Here is a 25,851-nt window from a genome sequence, read left to right on the forward strand (position 1 = left end):
CCTCAGGTCTCAGCTTCCAGTCTCCTTATCCATGAGCTAAAGAGAGCAAAATGGGCCTAAGAGGGCAGCTGAGAGGATAGGCAGGGTAATGCTGTGGAAGCTCTTAGCAGAGTACTTGGCACACAGCAGGCAGTCGATAAATATTAGCTATAATTATTGGAGGCCCCGTGGGGGTAGGGGCTTACTCAGAATGGCAGAGCATCTCAGAGACAGAGCTGGGGTTAGACCAAGGACTTCTGCCTCCCAGGCTGGGGCCCTTTACCATCTCATTCTTCTCTATGTCTTCCTCAGAAAAAGAAAACCCCAGAGGGATGCAGGACCAGCCAGAACACATGGGATGGATTCTGCCCCACAGAAGCATGTTTATTTAACAAGAAGGGGTCCAGAGGGAAGTGGTCCTAGGCTTGATCTGGTGGTTGAATCACATCTCTGATGACTTAAGCTTTCCTCCTCCTGAGCTATGGGGGAGCCCCCACCCACTGTTGGTCACAAATGCCTGACGTGGCATCAACCAAAGGAAGAATATGGTGGTAAGGAAGGTCTCCTCTCCCACCCACCCTCTCCTCCAGGGAGGCAGGCAGACTTCCCACCCAGATCATCCTTTGATCTTGTCCATCAAAATGAGTCACGTGACTTCACTGGCAGAGAAGAAGGCACGGCCACTGTTGACCTGGGTTTGCTTGTTTTGTATGTGTATATATGTGGGGACATGCTTATACATGTGGAGGTCAGAGGACAATTTGTGGGAATCATTTCTCTCCTTCTACCGAGTGGGCCCCAGGGTTGGAACGTAAGTCATCAGACTTGCGAGCTCTTTACCCACAGCTAGAAGACAGGTGATTATGACAGGCTGGTTGTCACTGCTATGGCTGAGTGTGAAGTCCTCTGCCACACCCAGCTTGCATGTTTGGACATGTAGTCTCAGTCATTACCCACTGAGCAACTTTGCTGGTTATTTATTTGTATTTATTTGTATGTATGTATGTATGTATGTATGTATTTATTTATTTATTTATTTATTTATTTCTCACTGTGTATCCCTGGCCAGCTTGGAACTAGCTGTATAAACCAGGCTCTCAGACACCCTCCTGACTCTGCACTCCTAAGACCTGCCCTCAAAGACATGTGCTACCACACCCTGACCTATGTATTTTTGAGACAGGGTCTGGCTCTGTGGCTTCCCTCAGACTTGTGGCAACCTTCCTGCCTTTGCCTCCCCAGTGGCTGAGAGTACAGGAGTGTGTTGCTATGCCAGGTCTCTCACGGAGCCTTTCTCCGACTATGGCCTTGGCAGATACTTGACAGCAGCTTCAGTGAGGTCCTTGAGATGTAGCTCCTACTTAACTCACTAATCTTGACTTCCAAAAACTGGCTAAGATAAAAAAGTACTTGTTGCTCTAAGCTGATACATTTTGGGGTCCTTCGTTACTCAGCAATAAAAGAAATCGCTACGTTGCTACAGTTTGGTATTTCCCCCTCATTTGTTTTGGTGATTGGAATTTATTATTTACAGCTGTATGTGGTGGTGACTTTGCTTATCTGGTGAGTGATACTCCTGGGCCGTGCCTCACCTCCTCCACAAGCACAGAGGGTACCTGGCTGTGTTTTCTCATATCTGGTACAAAGGCTGAGGGAAAAAAGGGGACATGAAAAAACAAACTCAAAGCAAAACCCAACTCTGTCTGGTATGTTTTTCTCTCCTCCTCCTTCTTTTCTATTCCACCTACTGAGGATGTAGGATTGAAAAACACACACCAGGATTTGAAGATGGGGTACCTGGGCTCCTAAATGACCCGGGACAAACCTCTGCACTTTTTTTCTTTAAGATCTTTTTCTTTTCTTTTTATTGATGTATATGCTTATTGTGTGTACACGTGTGTGCAAGTGCCTGAGGAGACCACAAGAGGGTGTCAGATTCCCTGGAGCTGAACTTCCAGGCAGTCCTGAGCCACCAAATGTAGGTGCTGGGCACAGAACTTGTGTCCTCTGGGAGAGTAGCAAGCATTCTTAACTGCTGATCCATCTTTTCAGCTCTCTCTCTCTCTCTCTCTCTCTCTCTCTCCCCCTCCCCCTCCCCCTCCCCCTCTCCCTCTCCCTCTCTCTTTCCGTCCTCTCCCTCTCCATCTCCCTCTCCCTCTCCCTCTCTCTTCCCGTCCCTTCTCCTCCCCTCAGTTTTTCTTTGCTACATACTTGGAGACAGGGTCTCATTCAGCTCAGACTGGCCTCATACTTGAACTTCTGACCCTCCTGCCTTCACCTTCTAAATGCGGGGATAAACAGGTGTGTGTCCTGATGTTCCACTTAACAAATCTCTGCCCCCTAGGCCCTCAGCTGCTTTATCTATTCCACGGGAAGAACGACCCGTGTCTGCAGTCCTTTCTACAGAACAGTTGCAGAGTTGTGGATAGGGAAGGTTTGTTTTAAGGAAGGAGCACCTTGAGCTGGAGCTCAGAGCCCAGCCCAGCTGCCTCCAGGTCTTCCTACTTCCACCTGTGTCCAGGTTCAGGGGACAGAGGGCTTGAGAAGCTGAGGGCCCTGACCCATTTCTTCTGCCTCTGCCCCTCGCTGCCCTTTTAGGTCACACTGAGCCATTCAGAATGAGTGGAAATTTCCTCAGCCTGCCAGGAGCTTTCTGCCTGCCTTTCCCTTATCTCCACAGCTCTTCCGCCCGCCCGGCACCCTTCCCCACGCTACCTGCTCATCTTTCAAAACCCAGTCTGGCTGTTCCACTTCTAGGGTGCCGCTTCTGACGTGGCTCGAGGCCCTTCTCCTGATTACCGCTCTAGCCTCTTGCCTAAGCGCCAAACCTCTAGCTTCCCTCTCCCACCCGGGGCCCCCACAGTGCAGTCCGTGGCCCTTTCTAAAATACATCTTATTCCCTGCTTAAAATAACCAGTCAATGGAATAATCCATCAATCAATGTTTCAAGGGCTCCTCCTTGCCCTCCAGGAAGGCATCCAAAGCCTTCTGATTGTCCTGCACCCACGCACCCTCAGCTTTCCTAAGAGCAGCCTATGTCGGACACGTGACCGTGTCCCTAGATGCACGTGGGATGTATTGGTTGAGTGGGTTGCTGATTGAGTAAGTGATTGGGGCTGAAGCGATGCTTGAGCCACCACACGTCTCTGCTGACCCCAGAACTGTTATGTCCCGCAGTAGACCCATTTTATAGCCAAAGGGGAGGCAGAAGGGAAGGGCAGCCCTGGAGGGAGAAAACAAAATCAATAAAAATGTAAATCTGGAGGTGAAAAGCTGTCCCAAGCTGGCTGTGGGGCGAGATAAGACTGGGCCAGCTGAACTCGCACTGACAGTGGAGAAGAGATTAGGAGGGAGCAAGGGAGCTGCAGCCAGGGCAGAACATAGGGGTGAGCCTCCTGTTTCCTCCACCTCCCGCGCTCGGCAGCAGGTGCGTATTAAATCCTCTCAGAGGCAGGAAAAGAGAAGGGAACACTTCAGATTATCAGGTGCTGAGCCTGTGAGCTCAGGATGGTACCTTACCTGTCTCCGCCATCATGGGGAACGGAGACAGAGCGGATCTGCCCGCCTTACAGGTAAGGAACTGGGTGCAGAGGGATGTGATCAGTTGTTCAGGGTCCCCCTACGACTACACGGTCTGAGATGAAGTCTGAAGTCTCTGCAGCTTCAATATGAAGGGCTTTGGCCTGAGATGCTGGCCTCTTAGACTCTACAGAGCTCCAGAGGGCTCCCCCGCCCCACCTCTGAAGCCGCAAACAGCTGTCGTAAGTGTGTGGGGAGAGGAGCGGTGGTGAATTTTATTTATTTATTTTGGGCTTTGAGACAAGGTTTCACATTGTAGCCCAGGCTGCCCTCAAACTCACTATCCTCTCGCCTCTTTCTCCTGAGTGATTGATAGGATTACAGGCACCCACCCTACGCCTGGCTTGGTTTATAATTTTATTTTTTTAAAATGTCATTTGTGTCTTTAATAAGGCTACTTCCCCGACTTACCCCTTCATCGTCACGCCCTTCGGCCTCCCTGGAGGTAGAGGCTTTTGAACTGGGCCTTGATAGAGGCTAGGACTTCGTGAAGAGAGGTGGAGAGAGGGACAGAGAGGGCAGCTGGTGTCTCAAGGGGATATGTTCAGTGCATGCAGGTAATGGATGGTGAGCGTGTAGTGAGCCGACCAGGGCTCCTGGAGCCGGATCCCCAGAGGCACCTGCCTGTCCCAGAGCTTTCCAGCTTCCCCAAGCAAGAGGAACTGGAAGTTAGGCACTGAGATGCTATTTCTGGTGCCTGTCCCATCTGCTCCTGGACCTTCACCAGCAGTGAAGCACAGTAGGGCCTGGTGCAGGGCAAAGAGACTCACAGAGAGGCTCACGGCTCTTCGCTGATGGGAGACTGTGTGTGTGTTTATGTGTTTGTTTGACTTTGTCGACATCATGAGTTTGTAGGCATGCATGTGTGTACATGTGTGTGGATTTTTATGTGTGCCTGTGTGTGTGTGTGTGTGTGTGTGTGTGTGTGTGTATATATATGACTATGCCTGTGTGTATATATGATCATGATAATGTGTGAGTGTGCATTTTTGTGTATGTTTGTTGTACATAGAGTCTGCATGTGTGCATGAATATGTATGCATTTCACTCTAAGTGTGAGTTGGTGAGTGCATGAGTGTGTACATGTATGTCTGTCTGTTTGTGTGAGGTTGTGTGTGTCTGCAAGTGTGCATGTGAGTGTATGAAGTATATATGTGGGCATGTGTATATATGCACACATGTGTGTGAGGATGTGTAGCTTCTGAGCTCATGTTTGTGTTTTGTGAGTATATGCATGTGTGCGAGGATCTGTGTCTGTGTGTCACCACATATGTAATGTACATGTATGTGTGCATATGATCATGTTAATTATTATGTGTGTGTAAGTGGATGTAAATTATTAAGAGGGTACAAAGGTGCTTGCGTGAGTTTTTATGTTTCTGTGTATGCATACATGATTGCATGTATGTGCTTTTGGCTGTATGTATGTGTGCATGTGTGTTAGGAGGGATATGCCTATGTATGTGCATGTCTGTGCCATGTGCATGCACTTATACTCGTGCGTTTGTGTGTATGCATTTTCTTTCACAGTTTGGAGAAGCCTCTTTTGTCTTACTTGCTTTACTCTTGGCATGTAGGTGCACATCTCTCCTGCAGAGATGCCTAAGCCTTCTCACCTGACCAGCAGAAGAGTTTAAACTCATGGACAAAGGTGTGGTCCCCAGCTCTCAGCTGCTCCAAGGGCCAAGTCCTAGTGGGGTGAAGCTTAATTTCCATCCTTAGGGTCCCCCAGAGGCCAGCTTCCAGGGAGGTGAATGCTTGGTGGGCATCTGGGCTGCTCCTCAGACCCAGTGAGGCACGCAAGAAATGCCGCTTTTTCTCAGTGTGGGAAATGTGCAAAGGGAGCACTTGAACCACTCCTTCCCGCTCCAGCCTCCCTGGGGCTTAGCAAGTGACTTCTGGCTTCTAGGACCTGGGCAAGGTGGAGATGGGGGTCCCCGAGATGTACGTAGGTCCACCCGAGTTACTGCTATGCATAGGGAAATCACAGTAGCCATTTCTGCATAGAGCAGCTTCTGGGGAACTCCCCAGCCACTGCCCACCCCGTTTGGCATTATGACGTTGAAGAGGCAAACACTGAGGGTGTGGCTTCTGTTTGTGGCTTGTGGCCCTGGAAACATAAAAGCAGTGGAGGAGGAAATGAAGAAATATGAACGTGTATGAAGCCAGAAGCCAGTCTGTGGAGAATCCTAACCATGAAGGTGTGTGTGGATGGATTACAGGCATGCAGGGGAATTATTTGATTTTTTTTTAATACGCCATTTTTCTGGATGGAGTGGGTTTTTTTTTCTCCATTCTGGGTACATGTTTCCTTTCGTATCTAATTTTGTAAAGGCTGACTTCCCAACATGAAACCCACCATCCGAAAGGCTCTAACACTCGAACTTCCTGAGTGCTAATGTAACTGCACGCATGGAATATTTCAGACCCAATTTCAGGGTCTTCATCACACACAAGAACTCTAAATGTATTGCATAAAATGACTTTCAGGCTGTGTGCACGAAACCAAGATGAATTTGTGTTTAGATTAGGGTCTTCATTCCTAAGAGATTTTATGATAATGATGCAAATATTTCGAAATATGGAAAGATCTCAAATCCAAAATACTCTGGTCTCAGGCATTTTAAGGAGACACAGTCTATAAGGTTAAGTAGCATTCATTATTTCCTTCCTTCCTTCCTTTCTCTCTTTTTTCTTTCTGTCTGTCTGTCTGTCTGTCTGTCTGTCTGTCTGTCTTCTTTTTATTTTATAAAGAGAACTCTTTTGAGTTGTGTTAGCTCCGGTTTCCACAAATCTGGCTCCAGCTCTGGCCCCACCCTTATTTATGTATTGTGTACGTATGTGCGTATGTATCTAATCATATAATTATATATGTATTATCATGGCCCCAAGCAAATCGCTTAGACTTTCTGAGGTGATTTCTCTTCTATTAAATGTGAGTGATGATGGAGACAGGTGAGGACTCGGACAGCCTCATGATCGTATTCCATTTTTGAAACCATTACTGGAGGAAATAAACCAGCCAAAGGGAAAAATCAGGCCAGGATATAAAGAGAGAAAACAATGCAAGATGCCAAGGAGAATAAACTCCGCGAGGCTGAACTCTAGATAACTGGAAGCGGCATGCCTGCCGCAAACCTCTAATGCAGTTTAGAAGGATAAATTCTTGTCTTGGAAGAGGCATTATACGAAGACAAATTTAATAATAAGCTGTATGTATATGGCCAGAGTATTCCTGTATGACCCGGGGAGCAGGAGGAACAACAGAATGAAAACCTGCTAACAGACTTGTCTTGGTGGAAGAGACTTCAAAATTCTTGGCACTGATTAGTGTAGGCTCAGATACTGGTTAAAATAGCGACTAGGCTCTTCGTCTTTCTTTCTTCTCCTCTCCTCTCCTCTCCTCTCCTCTCCTCTCCTCTCCTCTCCTCTTCTTCTCTTTACTCCTTTTGGATTTTTTTGAGACATTCTCATGTAGCCCAGGTTAGACTCAAATTCACTATGTAGCTGAGAATGGCCTTGAACTCCTGATCTTCTTGTCTCCCAATGCTGGGTCACAGGTGTGTACCATCGTGCCTGGCAGGCATGAGGGCTTCTATAGCCCCTTCTGCACAGGAGACAAGTACCTTGTCCTGTAGCTAAGAGCTAGGCACAAGGGTAGGGGCTACTGCTAGCTCCTTCTCCCCTCTCTTCGTGGCCACATGGTGGGGGCAGTGTGGTGTCAATAAACTGGGCTGGGAGCAGATCAGGGCTTGCCCTTCTTCTGCCTAGGTCAGATAAGACTGGTCAGAAAACCAGATCAAGCCTAACTTGGAAGAGAATTGGGGATTCCAGGGATTCTGACTCAAGAATGCTGCACCATAGCTCACTCTGCCGAGTTGGGCTTTGTCCTTCTCTGCCCCTAGATCTCACACTGATCTCAGAGAACAAGAGGTCAACCCGACTTGGCTATCACAGAATCAGATATTGGCTACAAATCCTCAGGGATATGGCCTAGAATTCTATTCCCCAAAGCCACAGTGACTTTGGTAGCCCCATTCAGTAGGAGCAACACTAAATACAAACTGGTCTCTGAAGTTACAAGATCTCTAAAGGAAAAAATGGAGCTCCTTCTTTTCCACAACTGTGGCTTCCTAAAGACAAAAGCTGCAAAATTTTAATGAAAGAGCTCTTCTCCCACCCCAGCTAAGGTTCTTGCCTAAGTGCTTCATCAAATGTGTTACATATCCTTCTCCTTGTTCTTGGGGCTCTTCTAAATCGCGTCTCTGGACTCTGCCTCCAGGGGGCGCCAAATAGACACTTCTTGAAGGCAGCCTGGGCTTGGGAAGGAGGCCTTCCAGATGTGCACAGCTGGAGCCCCAGATCTGGAATCCTCTCCTACTTAAGCTTGGAGAGGGTCTTCATGAGTGGCAGAGCTGGGGCACCTCCTTAGCCTAGAATGGGGGTGGGAGGGATGCCGTACAATTCCTCCTCACCAACAAAGCTTGGTTCCTGGTTAGTCACCTGGCTGGGGGAGCAATGACCGACACAACACAACTCCTTGGTTAGAAGCTTGCTCAAAGTCACTTCACAGTTTAGTGGAGGAATCAGAATTGGAACATGGCACTTCTGACGCTCCATCTTGGGTAAAGGGCTCTGACGATGCCATGGCTGTGCCTGCCATGCCTGGCCAGGGTGGGGTTGGGACTGTTGACCTCCTGGATCCTTGGGTTTCTGCTCTGGATCTGATGCTTACAGTTGCTGTAGGTCAGTGCTCTTCACAGTGGCCTTGACGCTGGCCTCTTTGTTCTGCTGCCTCAAGATGGCCACCACTAAGGCAAAGCACACCAGGGACCCACTTTTGAAGAAGAACTGGAGGCCGATGAACCTGGGGGAAGAATGAGGAACCTTGAACTCAGGAGCCCACTCTTCAGGGACTGGTTTTAGCTTCAGGGTGGGGATGGTGGGGTTAGTAGACATGGTACAATTAGAGACACAGGTCTGGGGACAGGGGAAGTTCTGCAGGGACCCTGGGTGTGTGTGGGAGAGACTAAATGTTCCTCTTAACTCTTGAAGGCCCCTGGTTGGCAAAGCCTCCCTAGACTGTCATCCCAACCTGCAGGAACTGTGTCCCATAGCTCAGAGCTACAGGTGACCACCCCCCTTGTTGCAAGTTCTCCCAGCCTATGATACCCATACCTTTGGGATATCTCTGAGCTCTCCATTGTACAGATAGAAAGTCTGAGTCTCCAGGGAGGGAACAGGGCTCTCTCCCCTAGGTTCCCACAGTGACTCTGTTATCTGATGGCTTAGAAGCGGCTCTGTTATAAGAGCCTGGGGCCTCTTATTTTAGCTCTCATAAGGGGAGCTATCCAGGTGCAGTAGCTTATATGAGAAACCACAGCATTTGAAATGCCAAATCAGGAGGTTTGTCATAAGTTCAAGGCCGATCTGGCTGACCTAGTGAGTTCAAGAACAGCCTAGGCATAGCAATAGGTCTTGACTCAAGACAAAACAAAACAGTCCAGGGTTTAGTGGCACATGCCTGTGATCCCAGCCCTTGGGAGGCAGAGGCAGGAAGATTAGGGATTGGGAGTTCCAGACCAGGTGTATGAGATCTCTCAGAGGTAGCCTCTGGTTTGCAGGGTGGGTGTGCACTGACACAGATCTTCCCACCTCATACTTACCGGCTTCGTAGCAGGTCATGGTCATAGTAGCGGCAGACGGCTCGTCGCCCGCAGCTCAGGGCCCAGTGCACACAGGCGGTATCGATGGCACTACCATGGATCACAGGGCTGGGCATCCAGGCTAGGGAAGGAGAGGCTCAGGAGGCAGCAGAGGGAATCACGCCCTGGTTCCCCACCCTCTGCTCATGCAAGCCACAAGAGTGCTGGGTCTCTTGGCTCAGGAGTCTTTCTTTGGCCTCCTTTAGCATGTATCTGGAGGGAGCCTCCATCAGGTTTGGTGTGGTCAAGGCACAACACCTCCAAACACATGGTCAGATCTTCTTACCCCATGCAGCCCTGTGTTTCCCAGGCCTGGCACACAGAAGACATCTGGATGCCCATTACCACCACCAGGGTCCCCGGGCAAGCTCTTTACCCAGTATTCTCAGGAGCATGAACTGCATCCCCACTGCCAGGATCTTATCTTCCTTCTTCACTCCTCTACCAAGAAAGACATGGTTGTGTGAGGGTGTGTGCACCGTGCAGCAGGAGGTTTCCATCCTCTATGCCACTCTCCCCCCCCCCCAGGCTGAAGGTTGGGGAGATGGGGGAGGCTCAGAGTCTATACCTGTCACCCCTCAACCCACAGAGTTGAGTCTCCTGCATCCTAGGCCCATACAACAACTGTCAGGCTCACTATATAGACCAGTCAGACCTTGAACTCACAGAGATGACCTGCCCTTGAGTGGTGGGATTGAAGGCACATGCCATCACACAGCACCTGATAGTCCTTTCTAATTTGCTCGACTGTTGATAGCAAGCAGAGTGAAAAAAGGATTATCTTGCTCTCAGATTTCCTTGTCCCAGTTTGTACCCAAGGACTACCATAGATGACAGTTTGCTAGACCCATGGCACTCTTAGGACAAGGATAGGAAGATCTTAGAAGCAGTACCCTGAAGGTCCCAGGACCGCAGTAGGTCTTTATTCTATTCTCAGAGCCTTGAGGGGTGTGCATGACCAGCCAGCAGGGATTTCGTTGGTTTCCTAAACATCCCACTGTGTCCCATCCATTGCAAGAGGTTAGATTCACCTCTTCTTTCCCATAGGGTGTCCCCCATCAGGGAGGCCAGGTCAGTGACAGACCTGTCCTACTCCAGGGCAAGGAAACATCTAGGCTTTAAAACGAGCCCCAGATTCTGAACTTCTCTGAGCCCAGGCTCCTTGTCTACATGATGAGAGAGAAAGCTTCATGTCCCCAGGCTGCCAGGAGAATGAAGACATGACAGGAGCTAGGACGCTCGAGTGGCCTCATTCTTTCAACTCTTCCCTCCACTGTCCCATGCTGGCCCCACCCTGCCGGCCCTGCCGTCACCTGAGGATGAGCATGAAGGAAGGTGTATGGGTGATGCTGGCCACCATCGCTCCCAGGCTGGTCAGGAGAATGAAGGGCAGCACCAGGTTGCTGCAGGCCGACTCGCAGGAACCTGCAGGCACAGAGCTACCTCCTGCTATGCAGCTGCAGTTGGTGTAGAAAACCTGGAGGGAGGAGAATGAGGAGAGGGACCTTCAGGAGCCTCCGAGGGCAGAGCTGGCTGGAGTCCCTGACTCTGACGATTGGTTAATCTGTGATCACTTGAGTCAAGCAAGGTGCCTGGAGGCAGACAGACTCTGTTCAGCCTGGGCCACAGCTGTGTGGCAGAGAGACTCTGCCTAGGTGCGCCCTGCCCTGCGGCAGCCTGCAGAAGGTAGATGTACTAGCAAGTGGTTTGGCCACCAGTGACACTTTGGTGCCTGTAAGGAACAAGGCTGGGGCTTTTCTTTTTCCTTTCCTATTGGTCAGAGTGTCTATGTGTTCGTGTGTGTGTGTGTGTGTGTGTGTGTGTGTGTGTGTGTGTGTGTGAAAGAGAGAGAGTGTAGATACCCATGGAGACCAGAAGAAGGTGTCAGACCCTCTGGAGAGAAATTTACAGATGGCTGGGAACTGAGCTCGGGTCCCCTGCAAGAGCAATCACTTTTATCCTTTGATCTACCTTTGTAGCACCAGGTCAGACCTTCTTGACAGATGGACCACAGTTACCATGGGCCCCAGTCAGGTGTGCAGGAATTGGTCTCATCGGCTCTCACAGGTGGTCCTGAGGCCTCCTACTTCTAACTACGGAAACCACGGCTAATTCCCAGTCTGAGAAGGGCTGAGAAACCCAAGGTGTTACCTAGGGGCCTTGGAAGGATCAGTGGCTCTTGGGACGGACTGGATGAGCAAACGGAAGGTCCCATTGTCAGGGAGTATGGGGAAAGAATTGTAAGGTGGAGGTCTTTAGGAGGTAGTCCGTGAAAGATGAGAGGTAGGATGGCAGAGGGAAGGACACTGGGGCTTGGATCACTGGCGAGCTAAGATATCTGCCTATTGCCATACAGATAGGCATGATAGGTGTGACCAGGCTGTACAGACAGAACCTTAAGCCCTCACCACTTTGCATTACTTAAAAGTGGCCTTTGGGCTTCAGTTACATGCCAAGTAACCCACAGGACTGGTGACACCTTGAGCCAGGTAAGGGAGAAACATACCAAAGCAGGGGACTGGCATGGTAGCCCCCACTGTTCGTGCTTGGGAGGACATCTGGGATGGACACCAAGGTAAGACACTTTGTTTCCTAGATTCTTCCCCCAAGCTTCTCTCATACGCATCGATGTCCATGGTGGGAAGTTCCCACAGATATCTCCAGTCTTCCCCACAGCAATGACGTTGCCTTATAAGCCTGAGGTCCAGACAGTGTCTGCCTTCCCCCATCTCACTCTGTCACCTACCTGAGTGTACCGCGGCTGGACCAGCTGATCCCAGATCCCAACAAGGAGGTACATGGGTACACGTGACGACAGGAGATAATCCCCGGCTGGAAAGCTGTCCCTGAGCGCTGACCCTCCTCTGCGTGGTGCATCTAGACCCTTACCTCTGAATCCAGTACAAGGTAAACTGGGGGCCAGAGACCTGGATTCTAGTCCCACTCTGGTATAAGACCCTGGGCACTGTCTGGTGCTTCCCTAGGTCTTCATTTCCTATCTGTACAATGGGCAGAATAAAAACGAGTGCTTAATGTCCCTTAGGCACTGTGGCTCTTTGCTTCCTTGCTAGTGAGCTCACCAAGCTAAGCCTTTCATGCAGGGCCTGGGGTCCAGGAAGCTTATATACAGTGTTTATTCTTTAAATCTCTTCTTATGTTATTGTTCCTGCCTAGAAAGTCTTACCATCCCAAGTCCTTGCTTGCCTAATGACCTTGGAAGATCTGTTATACATTCTGCTTCTTTTGGGGCTTTCTGGGACCCTCCCAAGTGGGCTGTGTCCCCTCTACTCTTGTATGTGCCGGTAGGGACCACGTCTCCTGGAGCCTGAAGTCCATGTGGGTCATTTCTTTGAGCAGACCCACAGCTAGGAGTCAGCTGTGGCTCCCCTCCCTGGGCCCTGGCTGGCAATGACACTTACCAAGAGTAAGTAAGATATTCTGCACCAGCCAAAGCGGAGGAACAAGGGCAGAGTGATAGGCAGAACAGACTAGGAGGGGAAGGGGCCTGGAGGCAGAGGTTGTGTGGGAGGTTGGCCTTACCTGGCTTTTTCCCAGAGCCTCCTGGACCACATGACCCGTGCAGCCCGCATGGCAGGGTGTGATGTATTCCACGTGGGCACTGGTGTCGCAAACAGGGTTAAAGTCATCCGATTGGCAGGAACAGGGTTCTGCACAGCCAGGAAACAGGCTTGGCTCTGGCTGGGCACTAGACAGAGAGAAGGCAAATGTGTTTGGCTGAGTTTCTTCTATCTGGGCCCTCTCTGCAGCCTGGCTCCTACTCTGAGAGCAGTGGCCAGCGATTTCAGCTGCAGCTTTTCCCTGAGGGAGAAACACTGAAATCCGGGGGACTTTCTAACCGGGGGAGTGAAAAGTCTGGGCCAGAGTCTGCAGCACATCCTTCCAAACCTGGATTCCACATGTCTGGAAGCTTGGATGGAACACAACAGAAATTCCTCCCAGAAGTGAGTGTCAGATAAAGAGACCATTCTCTCTACGAGCTGAATCGCTGCCTTGTCTCAGCAAGGTACAGCTGTGAGGGGGGGGGGGGGTGACGGTGCAAGCAGACCACCCAGCTGTGTGGCCTCCAACCTGTGCCTGGCTTCCTCTGGGACCTTAATTTCTCTAATAGCTGGGCTGGGGTTCTCTTCTCACTGACTCTGTGTTCGTTCTCCTGTCCTGCTCCCTGTGTCAAGTGCCCCCACTGGAAGACCTACTCCAAGGCACTACAGGTGCTCTCGCCCTAGCAGGAGAAATGGGAGGACGGGCAGGAGCAGGAGTCCAAAGAGAGGGTGAGTTGGAGGGGGTGATCACCCTGGGCTGGGGGCAAGAGGATGGCTTTGGGGTATAGGCTGTGACCTGGCATCATGCTAGGAAGGAAACACAGCACCCTTGCCAGGTGACGCTGTATCATATACTGTAAAGTGGGTATAATGATGGAACTGAAGGTAGAGATCACATGGGGACTCAATGGAACATAAGAGGGAAACTCAATTGGCCTCCAAGAGCTTCAGTGAATTAGAACCCAGAACCCATGAATTAACTTGTAAGAACTTTGGTGAGAATAGGAGTAAGATGCCATGTTAGAGCTGAGGAAGAGGAAGAAAAGGAGGAGGAGGGGGGAGGAGGAGGAGGAGGAGGAGGAAGGAGGAGGAAGGAGGAGGAGGAGGAGGAAGGAGGAGGAGGAGGAGAAGAAGAGGAGGAAGAAGAGGGAGAGAAGAGGGAGGAGAAGAAGGAGGAGGAGGAGGAGGAGGAGGAGGAGGAGAAGGAGGAGGGAAACGCAGGCAGGCAGCACGGTCTGAGACCAATTGAGTGAGCTAGTTCCTGAACAACTAGCATCATGGACATCTGCCCAGAGCCAAGGTTTTTTGCACACCCAGCAGGCTCAAGGCTTCCCTTGTATGTTTCATTGGGTCCCCATGAGATCTCTATAATGGGTTCTATCATTGTGCTATTGCTTTCCCCAATGAATCGTAAAAAATGTTGGTAAAATATCCATTCACTTTTCACTTGAAACATCATTGGGAGAACCTGGTCCTTGCTCAGACTTGGAGTTTCCTGAGCGCCCGGCTGCAGGGCTTAGGGTGCACTCTGCATATGGAAGGCCCTACTCCAGACAGCCTGTCTGCTTGGGAAAAGGAGAGGGGAAGGAGAAGGAAGGGGGCCAAGTGATAAGGGTGGAGCCCTGGTGAGGGAACCTGGCACTTGAGTAAGAGAGGTTGTGCCAAAGAGGACTGGGAAATTCTAGCTGGATTCTGGGCCAAACTAAGCTTACAACAGCTTCCAGGGAAAATGAGATCATTGTAGGAAAAGACAGAGTTTCTTAACCTCTTCTACCTCTTTGAGAAGGGCTGCCCAGCTCCCTGCTCACCCCCTTTCTCCAAGTCATAGGGCTTGTCATTTTGGGGCAGCTATAACCTCGCCTGGGAGCAAAAGCTTCCCTCAGGCTATGCTGGGTCCTGCCTCCTGTGTGTGGTTTCTGTCCCACGTCTGCTGGCGCACAGGTCTCAGCCTCCCTGGAAATGCCATCCCACAGGTGGCTGCACCCTGCCTCAACTTCCAGCCCTTCTCTGGCCTCAGTTGTCTTGCCCCCAATGTTCTCTCCATCCCTGCCTTTTCTATGGCATTCGGTGCCATCCAGTGACCACTGCTTGCTCATACCTGAGACTAAGGAGGGACATGCACAATAGAGCTTTGTAGGCGTTGGGAGGAGACAGCCCCCAGGGGAGGGGAGAGAGGTAGGTGGCTCACTGACCTACGGGTCCCAGGCAGCTTGAATATGCTTACTCACCCCAGGTTCTGGGTGATGCCTGCAATCTGATGAGTAGAGCAGCCGATGAAAAAGAGTGGCAAGCTGAGCACCATGCACAACAGCGACCCCAGCAGGCAGAGGACGCTGCACTGCATGGGGCTCAGATGGAGACGCTTGACTAAGATGCCTCCCAGCACGATGCCCACAATGGCCAAGGGGATAGCCAGGGTGCCAAGGAGCAGGTTGGCAAAGGAGGCTGTGACGGAAAACTGGCGCTCCAGGAACTTAGGCAGGAAGGTGGCCATGCCTGCCACCATGGATGAGGTGCACACCTGGGACAGGACGACCAGCAAGAAGATGGGGTGGCGCAGCATCCGCAGCAGCACGCTGGGGAAGACTGTCGGGACAAGCGGGAAGGAGGTCAGCATGCGCAGTCGGCCACGCCACCGATGTCTGCTCACCCCGACCCTGCCGTCCCTTTCCACCCCTTCCACTTCCGCCTGGAGCATCCCAGGCTATCCTGTTACATGTGATTCCCTTCCATCCTGCTTCCTGCTTTGAAATTCTCCTCGTGTCTTCCAGTTCATTGAGTTACGTGGGAGTTTATTTAACGCGCTTATTTCTGCTCAGTTCCGTCGGGGTTCGATACAGTTCTATCTCATTCCTTCTCATTTGAGTCTAGTTCATCCACTCCCGTCTCATTTTAGATTCTTTTCCATCTCTATTGAATTATTCTCAACCACAACCGATCTTGTCCTGCTCGTTCTATGACAACCTGGGCTCGAATCCTCCTTTCTTGGTCCTCTACCCAGGGGCCACTGCTGCCCTGATACCCCACAGCTAGTGTGTGTTTCCCGAGAGCACTGAACAAATTACATACTTTACCCACTTAGTGCTTTATTGCCACTTCGCCCCCATTTTATTTCAGAGCAGTAATTTTAATGGTATCGATTGCTTTATCTCTAGAGCCCAGGACACGCTAGTCATTTTGTAAATATTGTTTAATGAGTGAGAACCAGATCAAATGTCCAAATGCCTAGGGCAGAATCTCAGGTCTCTAGTGGAAATGAACCCTGGGCAGCCTTGGGTCAGGAGGCTTCCTGAATGTAGAACAGAGAGTTATGTAGTGATATTTCATTTGTATTTTAATAAACAAGGCTTACCTGAAGATTAGAGAGTAAAACAGCCCCACTGGTCAGCTTTACAGACCAGGAAGTGGTGACACACACCTTTAATCCCAGTAGCCATACTAGTTTGCCGTAGAAATTGGGCAGTGCATGCCGTTAATACCAGTGGTGCATGCTTTTAATCCCAGCCCTAGAGAGGAATATAAGATGGGAGGAGACAGCCCATAGACACAGTCTCATTCTGAGATTCCTGGAGGCAGGATCGTCATCTCTGACTGAGGTAGAGGTAAGAGTCAGTGGCTGGCTGCTTTGCTTTTCTGACCTTCAGACTGAACCCCAATCTCTGTCTCTGATTTTTTTTTTATTATTATTAAACGTGCTAAGAGTTAGGACCTAGAGAATGAGGGGACTTGGAGAGGAATGTCCAGTAGGGGCATGGCCAGGACTCCAGCCTGAAGACAGGCAGTGGTTATACTGTTCTGGCACTGGGGTTCTCCCCAGGCTCTGGGTAGCTCCTGAATCCTGCCTCATTGCCTCATTCAGCTGCCCTCCCTGAAAGGGCTAAACCTTCAAGTTCAAAATGGCAGGTAGGTCCTGTCCCTCCTGGGTTCAGTGTCCTGGTGAGTAGGGGTTCTCAGGGATGTCCAAGGACACTTTCTGTTCCGACGCATAGGGTCTCCCCTATTAAACTTAAGGTATGGGGAAGAGGGAAAGAGAAACCAGGGTGTGCTGGTGAGGAGAGACAAAGTCATAGAGAGGTCATTCTACTCCTGTCCAACCAGAACCCTTATCTCTGTGTTATAGGAGGCACGTTCTAGTTGTCCTCAGAGCACAGTCAAAGTAGCTTGGTCCCTATCCTCATGGCCTGGGCCTGTTTCCTTCAGAGCCAGAAAATAAAGTCCGACCAGGAGGTTTGAACAGGGGCTAATACTGTGAAATGCATCTAGTTCAAGTCCCTAGTCTCCTGCCTCCAAATGGTGTGTTCAGCTAGCATTTAAAGTGGGGCAGGCAGGTAGGCGATCTCACTCCAGGTAGCTGCTGCAGCCCCTTCCCCCTGTCCCTCCCCTCTTCTCTCTCTCCCTCCTCCTGCTTCCCCCCCCCTCCACGAGTTGCCCAGAGCATCTGAAGTTCCCTATGAACTGAGAGAGGTTTATATCAATTGCCTTCCCTGCAAGGTGGGCCCCAGAGAGAGGCAGGGACACATTCAGGCTCGTCCAGAGATGCCAGGGCACAGGCTCTCTTCACTTCTAGCACAGACCCACTCTCCCTTCTACCCCTCCCGCTCTGCTCCGGAGGACTCCTCCTTCCATCCTGCTCCTTCCGCTGTACTCATCAATGCAGCAGACTATACGCCCATCCTCCACCTCTCCACAGCGGACAGCCTTCTCCACAAGGAATGGAAAATTCCTGGAGGGCAGGGTCATGTCTTTCCCTTCGCTACCTGAAGGGGAATTCCAGGGCCTGTCTCCTGGTCAGATGCTCAGCCTCCTCTTAAGGCAGGGCTTCCCTCAGCACAAGGTCTCCACAGCAGGCATGATAGCACCTCCCTCAACTCAGCGACCATCTTGTCTCCCTCGTTAGCCTTGCCCAGCTGGGAGGCCAGGCACTGGCCTTAAACAGAATGAGTGTGCCTTCACGTTAGTACTGTTTCCTCCCTCAAGCCAAAAGCCCCCTCTAACTCCTGGACCATGTGGCTCCCATCAGACAAGGCCCTCCTCTGACATCCTAGCTGGGTCTCTTACATCAGACAGCTTTCCCCTCCATGTGCAGACTGTAAGAGAATGCATCTCCCCCACCAGGCATCTTCCCCAGCCAGAGATTATCTTCTCTAAGAGTTTCTTCTCCTCCTGCCTCCTTCCTGATTGCAGGTAGTCAAAGCCGGGCCCTGGAGTCAGAATGGCCTTTGTAGATCTTTGCTGTCCAGAGGCCAAGTTGGCTAACTAGCCACAGGGTCTATGGATAGCTCCCTCTCCAGTTCCTCTAGGCTCCTCTAGAAGCTGAATAATCCAGAGATGAACTGGTCCAGATCTCTGGCTCTAGGATTTAATTGCACAACCAGCTCCAGCTGCTCTCTGGGCAGGAGGCAGAGCAGTGATTAACATAGTCTTCCATGGTATAGTGTGCTGAGCCTTCCAGAGTTGGGGGTGACTGAGATCTGCAGTGCAGGCCGCTGCTTCTAGGCCCAGCCCCATGGAATTCAGATATTCCCTTCCCCAACATCAAATCTTAGAAAACTGGCAAAGAATTGGATTCAAATTCTCTCCTATTTCAAACATCTTTGAGGAAGGGTGAAATATATCTTTGGATAATACCTTCCTAAACCATAGTAGATCCACTTTCTGTTAGGTATGGATAAGATCAGGAAGGTAGGTGTGCTCATAGGACAGACCATACCTTACACAGGCAGGATATTATATATATATATATATATATATATATATATATATATATATATATATATATATATATATTAGACAGGGCTGTCTGCCCAGGCCTCCTCCTACTTGATGGTCACACCAATCCTTTAGAAAGGTAAAGCAAATATTAGAAAGGTAAACCCAATCTTTATGTGAAGAAACTCAGATCAGAGACAGAAAAAAACAACTTCAGGAGACTCTCCACTGACCAGTGCCTGACAGGCCTTACATCAGGGCCTTTTGACTTGCCTTGCACACAGCAAGCATTCAATCAACGTCCACAGGATTGAGTTCTTTAGCAAATGCTGCCTGGTCCCACTGTGGGCTCTGGTAACTGAGTGATTGATTTTCTTGTGTCAGGATCAGGGTAGCATGAAGTTCCTGTCAGCGAGTCTATTTCCTACTGTACTGAGAAATTGCCCTGGGAGACGGAAGCCCACAGAGAAGCAAGGACAAAGAATCAAGAAAGCAGGTCCCCAGCTTTCTACCCATGCTGAAGTCTGGAGATTTAATGAGCATTTACTCAAGTCTTCCTGCTTGCAGGCTCAGAGGAAAGTAGGGGAAGCACACAAGCTTTCACCTTCAGGAGTCCACTGCTTATGGCAGAGGATGGGCAAATACAAGGCAGAACCGAGTCAGAAGCCCCAAGGGTGCCGAGAGACCAGAGGATGAAGGCCTGTAGGCATTCCTGGGGGAGGAGAGGGAGGGCAGGCATATCCAGAGGGCAGAAGGGCTCTTAAGAAAGACTGTGATGGACATTAGTAGGAAAGGATGTTCCCAGCAGAGAGGAGTATATGACCAACCTTACCAGGAGTGTCTGGACTCATGAGAGGCTCATAGATGCAAATTAATTAATAAAGAAAACCACTAAGGGACTGTGTTTAGTATAATCTCAAAGGCACCTCTGGTTTTCTCCCTCTATTTTTGCCTGGGCTCACTTACCTTTGATAAATTGGACCACAGTCAAGTCCGGGGCAATCTGGGGCATTCCAGTCTCTTTCTTTAAGGGCTCATGTTGAGAGGCGAGCTCCTCACCCTGGGAAGACACACAGCCAAGAGATTCTGTTCAGGGATGGCAGGGGCATAGGTGAGGGAGCTGTGGTGACTCCCCAGGGGCACAGGCTACCACTATTCCGTTGGTTGTTGGCCCTCTAGGTATTCAACAAGAAGACTTGAATGGCTGAATGAAACTGTTGTGGTTAAACTGTAACAACACCTTAAATTAAACAACTTAAATTAAACACGACGCTGGTGACTATTATTACCACAGGCACAAACTATCACCAGTCCCAGCCTCTCTATGTATTCCAGTACAGTCTTCACAACCAGTTAGATGGCCAATCTGTTCATGATGATATCATTATAATACGATCATCACTGCCTCTGCCCTAGCCACAGATATCTCTGTCATTATTGTTGTTGCCTGTACCTTCAGGATCACTGCCAACATTGTGATTATAATATCCTCACCTTTGTCTTTAATATAATCATCATCAGTGTTGATATCATCAACCTCATCTCTATCGTCAAATGACTAACTCACCGAAACGGACATCTCAACTCACGGGCCCTATCACCAACTGCCGTCACCAATAACGCTTATTGATACTGTTATCAATGTCACCGACCATTACGCGATGACTAATTCTGGCTATCAACTTGTCACACCTGGGAACCTCCACTGACGAAATGTCGTCATCTGATAGGCCTACAGGCGTGCCTGTGGGTATTTTCTTGGCCGCCAACTGATGTAGGCGGGACCAGTCCACGGTGGGTGGGAATATCCCTAGGCAAGTAGGCCTGGGCTGCAAGAAGAAAGTAGTTGAGCATGAACCTGGAAGAAAGCCACGTGAGCAGCGTTCCTTCATGATATCTGCCTCAAGAAGTTTCCCTGGTGGAACTGTCTTCCTTGAGCGTCTGCTCTGACGCCCCTCCGCGGTGGACTGTAACCCAGGAGATGAAATAAACCCTTTCCTTCCTTCCCAAGTTGCTTTTGTTTGAGGGGTTTATCACAGCAACAGGAAATCAAGTTGGAACATACCACCAGGGTCACCTACGCCGTCACTGCTGTTACCCCATCATCAATCACCTTTAACAACGACTTTGCCACTCTGATCACCTAACGCACCCTATGGTGCCTGAGGGTCTGATGTCATTACATTTTTCTGTGCAGCCTGAGGTCAGCAGTCAGCAGCGTCAGGGGAGAAGACTTCGGCCCAGAGTAAGGAAAAGCCAGTTCTCTGAAACTAAATTTGTGGGTGGAGAGGGAGGCCGAGCTTCCGGGTGGTTGAGACAGACACCTCTTCTCCATTCATTAAAATTTCTTTTTCTTTTTGAGACAGGGTCTTTATCTTATTTAGGGTTTCTATTGCTGTGTCGAAACACCATGACCAATTAGCAAGCTGCCTGTCATTCCACAGCACCGTTCATCACGGGAGGAAGTTGGGACAGGAACTCAAACAGGGCAGGATCCGAGGCAGGAGCGGATGCAGTGGCCGTGAAGGGGAGCTGCTTACTGGCTTGTTCCACCGGCTTGCTCAGCCTGCTCTCTTACAGAACCCAGAAGCCCCAGCTCAGGTGGAAACACCCTTTCCTTTAAATCACTTATTAAGAAAACGCCATACAGCTGGATTTTATGGAAGCATTTTCTCAATGGAGGTTCTCTCCTTTCAGGTAATAACTCTAACTTGGTGTCCAGTTGATACAAGACAAGCCAGCATGGCCTTATTACGTAATTCTGATTGGCTTGGAATTTGTTTTTTATGCCCAAGCTGGTCTCAGAATGTGGCAAAGTGATCCTTCTGCCACTGTCCCTGAGCACATGAGCCATTGTGCCCCGGCTTTCCATCTCATTTTTCAAGGAAGTCTCATGCTTACTCCCCCAGTTTCAGAACCCCCTTGTCCAAGCCCCCCTGTCTTGTCTTGTACCGGCTGCCAAAGCCTGACCTGTCTCAGGAAACAATTGACTCAAACATTAATCGAGGCATGCCGTCTTCCCTGGCCTTTGCCTTTTCATCTTCTTGCGTTTCAGCTGGGCACAGCTTGTCTGGGTTTTGGGGGAGGGGTGGTGGCAGGCCAGAAAGCACTAATGGGTCTTGCCGTTCTCTCCGTGATGAAGAACAGAAACAAGACTGTGGCAGGAAATGAGTTCGAGGCAGACAACAGGCAGCCTTTAGCTTCTGTTAGTAGCAGGGAGTCGTGTACCCCGGAGACCTGGCTCAGAGAGGCGTTCTTCCCAAACTCCCTGCCATACCAGGAGGGTGCCTCAAGGGGAACCATATGGGCCAGGGTGGCAGATGGTACTGCCACAGTGACCAGAGTTGACCGATGCTTACCCCTGTGGGTAGAGTTGGGGACTCTGCGGTGAGTGGTCACAGGTTAAGATCTCAGGAGTTGCTTTGCCTTGGTGGGGGAGCCCTGACCAAGAACAAGGATGGCTTTCTGAATGATCTGGGAGACTGGGAATTCAGAATAGAAATTAAATCCATTTTTATAGACATGAAATAAATATCTATTTTATAAACACTAGGTCTGGGTCTGTGTTGTTCCCTGCCGGACAGGGTTCTGTGTAATCAGGCATTGCGTTTATCCCATTCTCTGTTTGAGCTATGGTGTTTATTACAGGGGCCTGAAGCCAGATCACATCTGGTAAATCTCCACCAAAAGAACTGGAGATGGCTCTCACCAGCTGCTGCAGCTGATGCCAAGCTCTTGGAAGAAAAATAAGAACAACAAGAGGAGATGTCACACTAGGAAGCAGCCCTCAGACTGAGAGAGTTTGGAGTCTGGCAGTGAATTCTGGAGCTCCCCAGGGGCTAGCAGAGCTGAGTGAGATGCCAGGAGATGCTGGAACTCGGATGTGTGGACTTGTCCTATCCTTCTTGAAACCTGCACAGAGTAGGAGGCAGGGAGTCGTTCTGCTTCTTCACATGTGAGCAGACATGCTCTAAGAATGGGCATCGCACACCTAGAACGCGGTACAGTTAAGACGTGAGGTTTTGTGTTAGGTTACATTCACCACTATCCTGGGTTCTAGGGGCCTCGGGGCTATAGGTTGGCCGTACCTGCTAGAGTCACATTATCTAAGGTAGCCGCCGCCAGTCATATGTGGTGACTGAGCACTTAAAATATGGCTAGTTCAACTAAAATACATCACAAGTATATATATACATATATACATATATATATATAATATTTTCAAGCTACAATGAACTCTTTATATTATTATATGCCCAAACTGGAATATTTCAGGCCTAGTGGAATGTGTGTTTGTGTGCATTTTTATTTTTTGAGACAGGTCTCATGTGGTCCCGGTTGACTGAAGGTGACCTTGAACTCCTTTTAAAACAGAATCTCACTGTGTAGCTCAGGCTGGCCTTAGAGCTTACTATGTCTTAAACTCTTGGTTATCCTCCTGCCTCAACTGCCAGAGTGCTGGGACAACAGCCATGAGCTATCATATATCATTGACTTCAAAGTCTTGGTCCTCCTGCCTCTGCATCTCAAGTGCTGGGATTACAAGTCTGTAATTATCAGTTTAAATTATCATCGCATTGACTCTTGACTGTAGTTGCTAGAGACTTTATCACCATTCACACAAGTCTACTCATTGACAACCTCTTTTGGACACACCGCCTTAGATAGTAGCCCTGGTCACATCCTGGGAGAATGGTGTGGCTGGAATTGCTGAGGGAAAGATGCCAGGAGTGGAAGGAAGTAGGAGAAGCTGACAACTTCCCCACGTTTCTCGCCAGGGAGGAACAGGCTCACCCTTGAGAGCAGGCAATCTTGTGAGCTTTGTGCCCAGGTCACAGAGTGAGCTGGCCCTTAGGTGTGCACGCCTGTCCGGTTGGCTGCACTCAACCTGCCCCGTCATTTCAGCTCAGGTACTGTCTGTTTGACGCTGGACGTCTTATTGCCCTTGTTTGGTGAAGGGCAATGCCGTGTGGGGGATGCTACCAAGGAGCTATGGAAGAGCAGGCCCGGTACATGTTGTGAAAACGGAGATGGGGTTTGGGGACAGGAAAGAAGAGACAGATATGCAGGGGCTCAGGGGCTGTCAGAAGAGGTGTGGGTGGGAGGGAGAGGTGACAGAGCACATACATACATACATACATACATACATACACACACATACAGAGCACAGTATGACCCGAGGCATGGAGGTGGATGGAGCCCGTATCAGGGGCAGACTGTGGGCGCTACTACCCCAACTTAACTACAGCCAGCACTCCCCAGGCCAGCACCGGGAGACAGGTGATAGACTAGGGCCAGACCTTAGGGGTCTACAGCCAGATGAAGAGATGGGGACTTTATTCTGGGGTGTCAGGCAGGAGCCCCAATGCCCCAGATTCACACGCCCTATGCTTCCATTTGTTTCTACCTTTCAAACGGCATCTGTTTCGAGGAGCGCTGACTAATTGTGGGTTCTTCAGACAGGAAGCACTGTGTTGTCATCCAGCAGAGCTTGGGGTGGCCCATCTGGCCTGCGGTTTGCCCAGGTCAGCAATCCTGACAGAACTTCCTCTCTTAGGACTTGGTGCTGACAGCGGCAAGCCTACAGGACACACAGGCTGTGAATAGGACTTGATGTGGGCTTCTAGCCATCTTGAAGCTATCTCTGAGGACAGCTAAAGTCCTAGAAGGCTTCATCCTGGGGCTGGGTCCCAGTCCCATGGAGCCAGAGCTGGGCTGCAGGCTCTCAGTGCCTACCTGGTGCCATCACAGAAAGTAGGCACAGGCACCGGTTCCCTGAGAGCTGATGACCCTCTAAGGGGATGGGTAGAGGACTGGAGCAGAGCACCACTAAGTGGCTCACTTGTCCTCCCCAGGTTGAACTCTCCACGCGTGTTAGCATGCTACTCTCTCGTCCCATGAACCCTTTGCTTGTATTTGTTTCCGCTGCTCTTTCGTCTTGATCGATTGATCAGTCGAGAACAGGCATGGGAGGAGGTTTTCCGGAACTGAACCTCAGTAGCATTTATAAGTCATGCGACTACGCTGTTTACTTTCTGCAGCTCAAGTCCCTCAGGGGGAAAAAGAACACACTGTACCTGCTGCATGGGCGGGCAGTAGATGCAATGAGATAAGGCACACCTGGAACCCAGGAACGTGCAAGAAGAACAGAATAAATGCCAGCTTAATTCCTACTCTTCCTTAGCACCAGACCTGGGTTTGGTGGGAGCTGTCTCAAACTCTCCAGGGTATAGAGGAAAGACGATTCCGAAAAGCAAATAAACAGTGGTCAATCACCTCACTCCAGTAAGAGTGGCTGGCACAAAGAAGACAAAAGGCAGCTAGCCCTAGTGAGGCTGTGGAAGGGGAACCCTTGCACACCGCTGGTGGAAATGGGAATGAGTGTAAGCTGAAAAGTGTGAAAGTGCTTCCCAAAAACTAAAAACAGGGCTGGGGATGTATACCTCAGTTAGTACAGTGGTCCTGGGTTCAAACCCCACTCCCATATAAACTAGGTGTGGTGGCCCCTGCCGGTATTCCCGGCACACGGCAAGTGGAGGTAGGAGGATCAGGAGTTCACAGTCCTCTTTGGCTTTATAATGAACCTGGAATACACAGAGCCTTGCCTCAAAAAAGAAAAAAAAAGCTGAGACTAGGGCTGGGGATCTGGCTGAGTGGCAGACTTGCTTGCCGAGAGAGCGTGCATACAGTCCTAGGCTTGTAATAACGTAAGTCCTAACGTAAATGGCCAGGTGAACGAGCAATGTCTAGTGTTAGAGAGAGCCACATGCCCACATTCGCGGCAGTACCCGTCACAATGACTGAGATTCACAGTCAGCCTAAGTGTATTAGCAACAGTCTATTAGCAGGTGAGCGGATGAAGACCACGTGAGAACTGTTCTTCACACAGAACAGCGTTCCTTCATTCGTCAGGGTTGCGGAGTGCCTTACTGTAACGGGTAAGCAGCCAGAGGCAAACTGATTTTTGTAGGCGGAGTCTAAGGAACTGGAACTCAGGGCAGGGAGGTTGCAGCGGTGGCTCCCAGGGGCTGTCAGGGAGGACTACGGAGCTGCTGCAGGGAGCACGCAAACTGCAGCTCCACAGGAGGCGCAGGATCAAGAGGACTCTACTGCAATCTTGATGATGACGGAGACCCAGCATAGTGTTGGAAACCTTAGAATTGCTGAAAGAGTTGATTTTTAAGTGTCCACACCAGGCAACCATGCAAGGTAGTCTGCTGGACAGTTTGAGGTAGCCATGGCCTCCTGTATACACAGATCAAAATGTTTGGTACACCAGATACAGGCACGCGGTATACACAGATCAAAATGTTTGGTAC

General features: G+C 50.1%; 1 protein-coding gene across 2 annotated transcripts in view; it reads right to left on the reverse strand.

The window, feature by feature from the left end:
• Positions 1-8,098: 8,098 nt before the first annotated feature.
• The window catches only part of Slco2b1 (solute carrier organic anion transporter family member 2B1), a 43,748-nt gene continuing 25,995 nt past the window's right edge, over positions 8,099-25,851 (reverse strand). For both annotated transcript variants that reach the window (XM_038313768.2, XM_038313769.2), the window contains exons 8-14: positions 19,499-19,592; positions 15,052-15,409; positions 12,804-12,969; positions 10,577-10,740; positions 9,640-9,704; positions 9,225-9,345; positions 8,099-8,425 (exon numbers count right to left, since the gene is read on the reverse strand). In XM_038313768.2, the coding sequence (XP_038169696.1) occupies positions 8,290-8,425; positions 9,225-9,345; positions 9,640-9,704; positions 10,577-10,740; positions 12,804-12,969; positions 15,052-15,409; positions 19,499-19,592 (1,104 nt within the window). In that variant the 3' untranslated portion in view covers positions 8,099-8,289. The remainder of the gene's footprint in view (positions 8,426-9,224; positions 9,346-9,639; positions 9,705-10,576; positions 10,741-12,803; positions 12,970-15,051; positions 15,410-19,498; positions 19,593-25,851) is intronic.

Source organism: Arvicola amphibius, chromosome 12, assembly GCF_903992535.2.
Source record: "Arvicola amphibius chromosome 12, mArvAmp1.2, whole genome shotgun sequence".
Classification (NCBI taxonomy): domain Eukaryota; kingdom Metazoa; phylum Chordata; class Mammalia; order Rodentia; family Cricetidae; genus Arvicola; species Arvicola amphibius.